At 41.7% G+C, this 12,194-nt stretch overlaps 2 protein-coding genes across 2 annotated transcripts; one reads left to right on the top strand and one right to left on the bottom strand.

Annotated features, from left to right (window-relative positions):
- The first annotated feature begins 113 nt into the window (after positions 1-113).
- Positions 114-2,756, top strand: srp14 (signal recognition particle 14). Its single transcript, XM_018690152.2, has 5 exons — positions 114-226; positions 1,040-1,112; positions 1,200-1,312; positions 1,421-1,453; positions 1,614-2,756. Exons 1-5 carry the CDS (start codon positions 203-205, stop codon positions 1,701-1,703), a joined length of 333 nt encoding a protein of 110 aa, XP_018545668.1. The 5' UTR covers positions 114-202; the 3' UTR covers positions 1,704-2,756.
- xgb (x globin) lies at positions 2,190-12,132 on the bottom strand. Its single transcript, XM_018690151.2, has 5 exons — positions 10,751-12,132; positions 7,400-7,507; positions 5,232-5,352; positions 4,881-4,961; positions 2,190-3,033 (listed from the first exon to the last, which is right to left on the bottom strand). Exons 1-5 carry the CDS (start codon positions 10,918-10,920, stop codon positions 2,914-2,916), a joined length of 600 nt encoding a protein of 199 aa, XP_018545667.1. The 5' UTR covers positions 10,921-12,132; the 3' UTR covers positions 2,190-2,913.
- Positions 12,133-12,194: the final 62 nt, after the last annotated feature.

The raw sequence follows: 12,194 nt of genomic DNA, 5'->3' as shown, positions 1-12,194 counted from the left end.
GTTTTCTGGGGAGGAAAATAATAGAGTCTACTAGCAGATTCCGCTGTGGATTCGGCTCCGCGTCCCCTCCCTGACAGCAGGCGGCGCTGTGATAAAACTAAAGCCATCACAGTGAGGGCGCAGGGCGGGGCTCCGGCTTGTGTAGTACGTGTGCTTCACAGCAGTTAGCTTGCAACGCTACAGCTGAATAGAAGTCAGAAACATGGTGCTGCTTGAAAACGACTCGGTAAGAACCAAAACTACATAGTGAATAACTTAATGTGATGTCGCGACTGATTATTACCTAGAAATGAACACTGTCTGTCTGTCTAACCGCTAGTTAGCTAATACCCTCAACGTTAGGCAAGCTAGTCGGCAAACTGACTCATTAGCCAGCCTGCTAACGTTAAGGTGACGCTAACGCTGGTTCAGAGTTGTGCTGGAAAAGAAATTTAGTCTGCCCATTATATCTTCTTGCACATTAACAGTCATTAGCTCACGTTTTGTAATGTAAAACCCTGTAGAACTTTGGGTCTCTTCTGTAACGCCAAAGCTACAGTTTTGTTCATAAACGCAAATGTAGCTAGCCTTAGTCAAACTTCTAAGTTAGCACCTAGTAACGCAACGTTGGCTATTTTTAAGACAGAAATAATTACAGCTGAGTAACTGACATGATGCGGCTCAAATTGGTTTCTCAAATACTTGTTATCATACATTTTCAGGTTAACTACCAGGTTCTTTTAGCAGCCCGTACTTCCTTGCCAGTTTATTAGGTAACTTAGCGTTGCACTTAAAACTAGAGCCGTCTTAATCCAACAGTCTATTATTCACATGTCACCACTTGTTTAAGTATTTTCCCTCATGAATGATTAATGTCAGGGTTGTTGTATTACACTACACTGGTTTTAGTTAGGTGTATCTAAGAAACTGGCACTGGCTTTGTTCTGAGATCAACCACAGCACATAACACGATCTATTACTGCCCAACCGTGTTTGTATTTCGGATAAGATTGCTAAAATGAAAAAGCATTAAGATCAGTTTTTTCTCTCTTTCCCACAGTTCCTCACAGAGCTCACACGGCTCTTCCAGAAGTGCAGAACATCTGGCAGTGTTGTCATCACACTAAAGAAATGTGAGTAGGCTCCTCCTGATGTCACTGATCAATCATTTTGAATCAGGAAGGAAATCTCATAAGTTGCTGTTTCATGGCTATTTTCAGATGACGGGAGGACCAAGCCAGTGCCCAGAAAGGGCCACTCAGAGTCATTTGAACCAGCAGATAACAAATGTCTAATCAGAGCGTCTGATGGCAAGAGGAAAATTAGCACAGTGGTGAGTTTACAGGGATTCATATTGTTTGAACTTGATGGCCTCTGATCTTTTGCCTCTAATGCTTTTCACAGGCTTTTAATGCTGAATTTTCTTTTCTTGAAATTTCAGGTCAGCACCAAAGAAGTAATCAAGTTTCAAATGGTAGGTTGAGCTAGTTTAATGTTTTAAATGTTGTAGTTATTACCCTGGGCCAGACTGTCTTGATTAGGTCTCCTTGGTGTGATTAAAAGACTTGTTGAACATTATCTTTTCATAATTGCCTGCCTTTGATGAATTTGAACTCGTGAACTCCTCTTTCCAGGCGTACTCCAACCTCCTTAGAGCTCACATGGACGGACTTAAGAAGAAAGATAAGAAAAGCAAAAGCAAGAAAACCAAAGCCACCCAATGAGCAACAGACTCTTTAACATACTTTAGGTCACCTAAACTGGCCTGTGCGATCAGTAGGCGTAAATGGGAAAGGCCTCCTTACTTGGTCTGTCGCCCCACCTGGCTTTCTACCCATTCACCCGAGGCCTCAGAAAACACTGTTCATTCACCCGGTGACTGCTTTCAATATTATGCCGTTGTTTGCATGGTGACATCTCATCCCTGGCTTTGTTCAGTGCCATTGGTGATCTGGAACAGAAAATACCTGAGGATTCCCTTGAAAACTAATACAAGAACGAAGCAGGTCAACTTTATTAAATCTCCACGGCTTCTGCTTCAGAAAACCAGATCATCAGCAGCAGCCTGAGTCGCCTCTGGAGCCAAATCCATGGAGCCCAATGGTTAACTGCCTTTCATACTATTTAATTGTTAGAGTCCCTATTTATGTTCTATTAACAGCTAACCTGAGAGCTGCGATAGCACGTTTTAATTCGACAATTTCTTTAGAAGGATGTTTAATTCCCCAGTTATTTGATTTTTTTTTTTTCTTAAACGTGCTTTGAAATTTCAGCAAGGGTGCTCAGAAGTATAGAACTAAATATGATCAATTTTGCTTATGTTGTCAAATTTCATTGTACGTGACATTTTGGAGAGGAAATGTATTTTATGTTTTTATTTTACTTTTTGAAGTACAGTGAATATTTTGTGCCCCTTTGTTTTTGAACTACACACCCAAGCCAAGCTGTCAAACTGGACGTCTTAGATTTTAAAACACCAATATAATGTACAGAATAGCTTCAGTTAATGTGGTTAATTCAAAGAAAGGTGTTATGATTGAGTTAAATAGCACAAAAAAGTTCAAAGTTCTAGATTTACTGAATGTCTTTTTTGACTTATGAATACAGAGATACTTCTAATATTAATTTCTGTCTGTCACAGTTACAAGGCAGGTTTAGCCACAGTCCAGTACACGTCGATCATTTGTATTGTCTCGTCATGCTCCCGAGTCCAGATCTCATGGAAAAGGACTGCAGCAGAATTTAAGTTGAGAAATAAAGTGCTTTGTTAAAAGTCAGCGTGTATGATTGTTGTCCATTCTGGATAAAATCGTAAAACAATGTCTGTGGTAAACACGTAGAAAACGAGACAGTAAATACACTATATACAAAGACACATTTCTGTGCTGCACTGGTAGAAACAGTCTTGAGTTGTGGTTTGAGGGAGGAAGCGTCTCATAGCGCCGTGTTCCTCTTCTCCGGCCTGTCCTTCGGGGTGAGTGTGAGGTGGCGCTGTCGGGTGCTCTCCTCGTGGTACCCCTGCCTCATCAGGCTGGTCACGTACTGGAACATGGTCTGGATCACAAACAGATCACACTGAACTGGATCAGGGCTCCAATTAGGTGAATAGCATTCATTCTTTTCTTTGGTGAACACATGGGTTTTATGAATAGTGTCAGCTTTTTCATGCTTGTGTGTGTCCTCCGCTTGATTATCACTGACCTTAGAAATATGTGAATGTGTGTGCAGATACTTCTCGGGCGTCCACAAATATGCACCAAAGTTGGCTATAATGGCAGGTATGGGATAATGAGGTTTGTTTGAAGATATGTGTTTCTAAGTACTGGAATACTTTATATGTAAGACAGCAGCTGACAAAGAGATTTATTTGGGATAAACAAATGACTGGCTCTTGGTTGAAAGACCTATTCTACAACTATGGTTTCAAGAGACTAATTTTTTGTTAATGATAAATGTACATTAGTCTGTGACAGAGAAATCTGTGTTAGCTGAGAGTAAAAATATTTGCTTCCTCTCTTTCCCACAGTTCCTCACAGAGCTCACACGGCTCTTCCAGAAGTACAGAACATCTGGCGATGTTGTCATCACACTAAAGAAATGTGAGTAGGCTCTTCCTGAGCGATGTCAGTGATCATTCATTTTAGATCAGGAAGGAAATATAATGAGCCGCGTTTGCAGGATGCATGTCTATTTTCAGCTGATGGGAGGACCAAGTTGGTGCCCAGAAAGGGCCACTCAGAGGCATTTGAACCAGCAGATAACAAATGTCTCATCAGAGCATCTGATGGCAAGAGGAAAATTAGCACAGTGGTGAGTTTAATGGGCTTCCTAGTGTTTTGTTTTTAGTGAATTTGATGACAGACATTAGTCTGTTAATAGAATCTGTTCTGGCTGAGAGTAAAGATATTCACTTCTCAGAGAAATCACATGCATCATTATCATATTCATCCTGAAGATGTTGCATTTCATTTAAGAAGTGAATATCTGCCCAGCTGAGCTCTGGTATTTGATGACTTACTGCTGAAACTGGTTGAATGATATAGAGCATGAGTTCCACTTTGTTTTCTGTCATCCTTTTTACTGCATATTACTTTGTTTACATTGTTTGTTGCTGTGTTTAATGAAAAATGTTTCACATAAATATATTATTGGAAAGTGTATAGAAGTGCAAATAATACCAGAGCTTGTGTTTCTTTTCTTTCTGCACGTGTTATATTTTCTGATGGTTTATAGTAGTGGTGTCTTGTAATTCCACGTGGGACAGGCCAATGTTTGGCATGACGCAGACACAAAATAAAAACTAGCTTACTTGAACCACTAGAGAGCAGTAGAGGCCATTAATTGATGCAGATGCAACATTCAATTTAAATGTTGTGAGTTTTCTTCTTAAGCTATTTTTTAATCATTGAAATACAAAATGCTGACTCCGTAAACTGCACATAATCTTGTGTGTGTTTCGCCACAAGTAGATAATGTCTTCAACTCCTTAGATTTTGTGACCCTAATGTCCCTTGTGTACAGAACCTAATAAGTGTGTGTAATTAATGAGCAGCAGCATCATTCGAGCGCCTCTGTATTAATAACACAAGGGATCTGACATAACATGATGTGACAGAGCCATGTTCCATTTTCTCAATATGCTCATGTATGGTTCAGTGAGATGTAAATTCTTACATCAGTCAAGCTTGTGTTGCATTGGTTCCCATCCTGACATGTTAGACAGCGCATTAAAGAGATGTCCACACAACTCTGACGCAGTCGGACACAAACCGTCGCTGCTGCTGACGCGCTGGTTGCACACATCAAGCCTGTTTCATGAGGCGTTTACCCAGAACGGGTTGCTGCGAAAGGTCTCTGATTAACACCCACATGAGGAGAGACACAAGTAACATGCTGCTCACCTTCCATGCCTCCTCCAGCTCAGCTGTCCACCTCTCCTTCAGGATGGGCTGCACTGCGCAGATGAATTCTGCTCCGACATACTGGAAAATAATTATGGGAGACACTTGATGACGTCCTTGGTAGCTAAGGCTAGTATCCAGTTAGTGAATCACCCCATTGTTATTGTGATTTGCAAGAGTAGGAGTGTTTCCATTTTGCAGTTCTGGGAGTGCATCAATTCATTCAGCTGCTGTGGTTTTAGGGGTCTCTGTATAATGGCGAGTCTAATAAATAGCTACAGCATTGGTTGAAACTCTATAAACAAAGCAGCATCACAAAAACAGACTGTGTTGGGATCATCTGGGTCTTACACTGTAGTACTTAGGTGGGGCGTTGTAATGATAATGGCTTTTCCCCAGCTCCAGAGCCAGAGCCTCCAGTCTGTCCAGGTGGTCCAGCCTGGCCACACTTTTCTCAATGAAAGACATGACCCTGAAAGAGATTGAGACAAAAACAAAAGACTCAGAATGAGCCAACCAGCCTGATTGATCCACCAGTTAATTGTGAATTAGCAGGCGACTATCAACTGATATACCCCCACTGTAGATAAGTGTGACACTCCGCTGTGTTGACAGGCTGCATGGTGACATTTGCAGTTTCACAAACTGAAATGCCAAGGAAATAAATAAAATTGATCGCATATCTATCAATGTAGCTTCCACTTGATGCAAAACCGACTGCTTGCACTACACTTTCTCCCCCACTGAAAACAGCAACAAAACACCCCCAGGATCAATTTCCTTTGTTTCTTTCCAGGTGTGTCTGCCTCTGCTGCAGAGTGTGTGCGTGACAGTTTTGAAGATGAATATGGAACAAAGGGTTAGAGTTGGTTTAGCTCTCTCTCCTCTCTCTGTCTCGCTGCCACCATGGACATTTGTACTAATGTCCCTGAGTGTGGCTGAAGGGCCATTTGGCCTTATCACAGAATTTGAGAGCAGCCGGTTCACGCTGGAACGTGTAACACGTTTTGTCAGCACGTCGCTGCTGCTGCACTGCCACACTAGCCTCTGTACCTTCAGGTCCTCAGGCTGTAATTGGCTGCTTTGGCCTCATGCGTACAGGAACACAGAGAGGCCTGACGCACCCTGGGAAACAACAGACAAGTGCCTGTGATAGATGCTACAAGCTCTGTCGGCAACACAGTGCTAAGTAATGCTACAGTATAATGATACGACTACCTGAGGTGTTCTGCCATTGTCTTCAACTGCACTGTGTGCTGCATGGTTTTATCACTTATTATTGTTCCACTTAGATAAAAGGTGGTGTCTGAGGCAAACTATAAACTAAACCGGTCAATAAATTCCATGAAAAGAACAAAACTGACTGAATTGATCCTGCTAACAAATACTACCAGAGCCTGCTTATTTACTTATTTCTTTTTTTCATTTTCATTTACCAGAAACATGAACACTGTAATTTATTTTGAGTCAGTCCTGTGGGCAATGTCCCACTGCTATTGATAATGACTAAAGCAGATTCTCAAACACCTGGGTTAAGTCCTACTGATGCAAGTCAGACACAAACTGTTGCTGCTGACGTGCTGGTTGCACACACATCAGGTCTACTTTCACAAGGCATTTACCCAGAATGGGTTTCTGCAAAAGTCTCTAATTAACAAAACTTATTTTTTGGTTTAGAAAAAATACAGTTTTTGTATTTAGGTGGAAAATACAATTAGGATAACAAATTGGTTTGGAGCTGGACTTTTATATATTTAGTGTCACAATAACCAATTATCTATCTGCTGTGAAATACTAATTCCACAGTAGAAGTTAGCCTTTCACAGCTTTTAGCTAACTTTTAGCCACTTAATGAGTCATAACTGACAAGTTAAAGTCAAATGAAAACATTTGGAACATGACAGGTGAAGGAGCTCACTTGATTGGGCTGTGTGGGTACATTATACAAACAAGCTTTGGAATCACTGCACAAGAACAGCAATTGTGTATTACTCCACAGCTGAAAGTAGTCCCTAATAAATACAGAGTTTATACCTGTTTGAGTCACATCTGTAAAAAAAAAAAAAAATTACACTGCCTTGCTGTTATAGGAAATGACTATACTTATCTAAAAATGAAACCATATTGGTGTGGGCTGTTTTTAAAGATTTCCTGAGAGTGAGTGCCTCAGACATAGTAGCAAAGTCAAAATCTATTAAGAGACAAAAACAAACTAAAACAGACTAAAACATTGTTGGCTTTGTTGTTTAAATATATAATTTATCAACAATGAGAAAATATATAATAGTATTAGCCTTGTCCTTTAAAAATGTTTGTGTAGTCACTGGGATAGAAACCAATGTGACAGAAACCAATGACTGAACGTTATACTTTGACCTTTTAGTGTTAGCTAGACCAGATAGTGGTGGATATCAATATGCTCTCCTGCCCAGTGTGTACTATGCAGCACTATCCTATGCTTTCATTGACTGCTCTGTGATGATGTTGATGTGTTGTGAATTGCAGAACTGGTGACCGACCGTAAGCCGTGTGCCCTGAGTTCCCGACTGGTCCGCAACCTCTCAAGGTCCTCCACGTCTCGGAACAGGAAGAAGACGTCCTTGCACTCGGGATGTGTCTCAAACAACCTGTTGCCAAGACGACAGCAACAACACAGGCAGCCATCCGTGAGCCTCGTGAAGAGCAGTCTGTCATATTCATTCCCTCACCAAAACAAACCTCCCCCTGAGTTTCCCGACTGAAAATGACATAAGCCCAAGAGTTTCAATGTGGTCAGTCACACACACACACACACACAAACACACACACACACACACACACACACACACACACACACAACTGTAATCCTGTATTCGCAGCGCTGAGTGGGAATGTGTAAATTTCAGCTCATTAACGCTGCGATTGGAGGCTTCTCTCTCATCCTGCAGCCATTCTCTCCACCCCACACTTTGAATAGAGATCTGATTGTGCCTTTCTGATCTTAGTCTGATTCTTCTTATCATCACTACCCTCTACTCTGGCTTTTTTTTTTCTTTACACCCCAACAGCTGCAATCAGTAACAGGCCACGGTGGATCTGCGAGAGTGCCAGCCAGGCAATCCATAACCTCATTTCCACGAGCTGTGATGAGCCATCCAGCCCCTGCCCTGCCCCTGCCAGAGCTGGGACAGGTAGTCTCTCAGTTAAATGGAGCTGCCGCCTCCACCAGAGTTTTCCTTTTCTGATTTATCCTCAATCAATTTCCCTTAACCAGAGAGTTTAAGCATGCTGCCATCCAATCAGAGAGTCTCTCAGTCTCCAGCTGAGGTACCTGTGATTAGTCGTGCCACCAGAATACATAGTTACCTCCTCTCTGGATGTGAGCTGTGTTGTGCTCACACTGAGATGCAGGGCTAATGGTAATGCTGTGTGTTCATCATGGTGTCGGTATAGGAGGGAAAAAAAGGATGAATGACAGGCATCAAAGGTCGTGAGGTGAGAACATGAGCATGTAGCTTTGTAATTTAAACAGGAACTTGAGCTGAGAGCAGCTGTTAATGGCACTGAAATGTTAGATCCAATTTAAGCTGCAGAGGTTTCTGACAACCTGACCTGAACATCTGTGATGCTGAACTGTAACACTGAGCCCGGTATTAATAGTAAGATATAATTTAAACACGTGGGCGCGGCAGGTCAAACATAAGCTTGTTTTCCATTATTGTTTTTGGCCTGCAGTGTGAGGTGCTGGTGAGAGGATGGAAGCTATGTGTTGTTGGTTTTTTTTACCTCTGAAATCCAGAAGAAAATCTTTCTGAATAAATGCATTAGATGTCTAAAACATGTCCCCCACTCACCCCCACCCTTGATAGATAGACAGATGAAAAGAGGTATTGGGAGAGGTGTTAGGTCTCTCTAATGGCCAATGTGAAAAACATCAGTAGCTCTGCGCCCTTTGACAAGAAGATGATAATGCAGAGAGGTCCATTGAAATGCAATATACTGACAGCCACCAAGCTCTGGCTAAAGACAAAATGTGAGAGAGTGAGTGCCCTGACAAAGACACATATGCTTTCATATTTATATTACATAGTATCTTATTCTAATGGCTGCCTGTTTTATTTTTGTGTAAAGCTACAGTTTGGCTCATTGCTTTTAAAGTCTAATTCTACTATATTACAGCTGGTAGTTGATCATATTTCTGTGCTTATAGTTTCACTTGCCTTGGCCTGACAAATGACAAATACCCAGGCTGTGTTTATTTAAAAGAATTCTGATTGAATGACTGAATGTGCAACACTACAGCGTTCGCACCCCCTCTGTAAATTGGCTGTGGCTGTGCTGACTGGGTTTTACTTTTTCCAGAGAATCCATAATGGGATTCATCTGGTGGCGAAATGGCTATGAAATGTGCTTCCTCGCTATTCATACCCCCCCAACCACCACCACCCCCTGCTCATCAGCTTCATTGATGAGACAAAAGTGTGTGAGTGTGTGTTTGGGGGGGTGGGGGATTGCCTGCTCTTTTTTTTTTTTTTATCCACGTCCCCCCACTGCCAGTTGACATGGAGCAGCAACATGAGGAAGAGCTGGTTATTTTTCCTCCATTGTGCCTACCTCTCGGTGACACGGGTGCACATGCAAGCATGCATAACGTAAGCAGACAGTGTATAGCTCAAGTGGAATTTTAATTGCCGCTGTTCAGAAGTTGGGTTCAGCGCTTGTGAATAGAGGTTTATGAATTTCACAGAAGAGCGTCCCTTTGCCAAAGAATAAGATCTGTGAAATTAAGAGGGAGCACACAATGAAAAACAGGTGATTCCCATTTCCCATTACTGTAAACAATTACTGTTCGGTCATGGGATGCGAGCTCTGATAGCCTGGGGGCCCCCCGGAGTGGCCCTGACACACAAGAGGACCGTGTATTCCCACAATAACACGCTAAGGTCAGTTCCTTCAGCTGCTCGGGTCATCTCAGGGACACATGGCATTAATTGGGTATAAAGCTACTGTATGTGCCCAGTGGTCTCTTTACTCTGATCCAGCAGCTGCCTGAATGTCAGGCCAGTCTTTATGACCATATCTTTCATTTGTTTTTTTTCCCTGTCAAGGCCAAAGATCTTTACCCGGATGCTGGTCATCATCATAATTGATAAAAATGCATTTTCCTGATGGCTAATGCCTTTAATTATATAGTAGGATGGCAGACCTGGAGCTGTGCATTATTATATAATGTTGTCAAGATGTGATATGAAGTGATAAGAGAGGAGGAGGAGGAGGGGGCATTCTGCTCCGAGCTTTCAATGAAAAGCTGAGGGTCAGAAGGCAGAGCGTGGCAGAGGTGGAGTTCCCGGCTCCTAATGATAAGGTCAGGTACCGTGCCATCACGGCAGTGGATCTTACAAGACCTCCAGCAGACCCCTTAGTGTTGGGACAGCGGGTCAGAGCCCAGGGTCAGAGGTTTCACTAAGCTGTCTGATGAGGTTAAACTGACGTGTTAATAGTTTGCTCCTCTTGCTGCTGTCAAGAGAAGGAGCCATTTAAACACAGATGATATAGGAGAGTAAAGTTCTGTCAGCTACTGGGTAAAAATTACTTTTTATTTTATTTTATTTTATTTGTATCCTTGGTTTTCTATGGATGCGATATTTAGGGACCATTGATCCAATTTCTTCACATCATCTTGTCTTAAACCTAACAAAATCCGTGTAATTTCTGCAGGAGTCTCAGTGTTTATAAGATCACTCTGTGTGACCTGATAATGGAAATGTAACATTCCTGGTCCTATAGCATCAGCGCACTGGACCAATAATTTCCGGAATTTTTAATTACGTGACATGATTCAACCAACACTGTACAAATAATGATATATAGAAAAGATTAGAGCATCTCACCTGACGAACATAATAATCCCAACTTTAGCTATATCGTCCCGGATAACTTTCCACGAGTCCTTGATCATCTGAATCTGACCCTCGCTGGGATGCGCGGCAGCAGCAGCATCCTCTGTGTTCCTCTCTCCAAACTCCGCTTTTGCTGCCAGACCTGATATTGCGCAGCCCATTCTTCATATATAAATGTTTTTAAAAAATGTGGCCGTGGTGTTTTTGCGCCAGTCCAGACAGAAAAGAAAAGGTTAACTGATTTTGAGGCCAGAGGAACTCTGAGGTTGCTGGCATCTGGTTTAAGTGCGCGACTCCAATTGCGTCTTGTACCACAACACTCCTCCGGTGGTTGTTACGGATCAAGTCAGTGAACAGACAGACAGGATGTGAGTTCTGGTTGTTGGTTCAAAATAAAAAAAACCCTCTCTGATAGGCACATTCCGCAACAAGCGTTGAGCAGTATTAAGCTTTTACGTTGAAGGGCGTCCCACTTAACTTCCGGTGTACGCCTATGTGTTTGTGGCTGGCTTGACGCAGCTCGTGAGGGCAAAGATGATTCAGTTTACAGGGAAACAGCGTAAGGGCGCGTTGGTAACCTGAGGCACAGAGGCTGGGCTGTGCAGTCATTTTAAATAAAAGATAGCTAACACAAATTAATAAAGGCACACACACACACACACACACCTTATAATACCGCCTCTAGCTGTTTACACCCCGTTTCTGATTGCAAATTCAGATTGACCCACACTGATTAAATCACTCACATTAATCAGTTCTGAGATTATTAATTAAATACTTTAGCATTTGTGTTTTGTTGACATTAGCTTTACTTCCTTTACTTCCCATAGAACTGAGTGCTGTCTATGTAAAAATAATAAGTGCAAAATCAACCTCTTTATTCTCATCAAATATATATATTTCTTTTCATCTCATGTTGTTAAAACCCAGTATGTAACAAGTACTGCCGTGGTGTCTCTGCCATTTACAAGAAACTGACCTTGAACATTTGACAAAATACAGAAATGAGCATAAACCATATTATTACACCAAGTAAGGGAATATTTTGTCTACTATATACATAATGTTTATATACAAATACATCAACTTGATAAAACACAGCCAATTATGTTTGATAAGCTTTTCAAATATTGTCCAATTGAAGAAATATATTTTATTTTTTAGGAATGAATGCAGTGATAACTTCATGCTCAGAGATTTGTAGTTTCACTGCTTGTCACTGGATCACGTACCAGCCTTAGTGGAGCGGGGGCTTCTTGCTCTTCTCTTGTCATTTAGAGTAGAGAATTATGTCAACAAGACACATTCCTTCCACGTTATGTAGCAGACACAGGACATTCTCCTTTAATCCTGTTTTACTTGATTTAAAAAAAGAAGATTGTCTCAGCTTTATATAAATATTGAAGAATTGCACCAGTTGATTATGGAAGTTGTG

Source organism: Lates calcarifer, linkage group LG19 (assembly GCF_001640805.2).
Source record: "Lates calcarifer isolate ASB-BC8 linkage group LG19, TLL_Latcal_v3, whole genome shotgun sequence".
NCBI lineage: Eukaryota > Metazoa > Chordata > Actinopteri > Centropomidae > Lates > Lates calcarifer.
This window is presented reverse-complemented; position numbering and strand designations above follow the sequence as displayed.

Coding starts and splice junctions, on each gene's coding strand:
- srp14 (XM_018690152.2), top strand. CDS start 203: ATGGTGCTGCTTGAAAACGACTCG. Junction 1,313..1,420: donor AGAGGAAAATTAGCACAGTG/GTGAGTTTACAG, acceptor TTGAAATTTCAG/GTCAGCACCAAAGAAGTAAT. Junction 1,454..1,613: donor AAGTAATCAAGTTTCAAATG/GTAGGTTGAGCT, acceptor TCCTCTTTCCAG/GCGTACTCCAACCTCCTTAG.
- xgb (XM_018690151.2), bottom strand. CDS start 10,920: ATGGGCTGCGCAATATCAGGTCTGGCAGCAAAAGCGGAGTTTGGAGAG. Junction 5,353..7,399: donor CTCAGGGCACACGGCTTACG/GTCGGTCACCAG, acceptor AATCTCTTTCAG/GGTCATGTCTTTCATTGAGA. Junction 4,962..5,231: donor CCCCACCTAAGTACTACAGT/GTAAGACCCAGA, acceptor ATTATTTTCCAG/TATGTCGGAGCAGAATTCAT.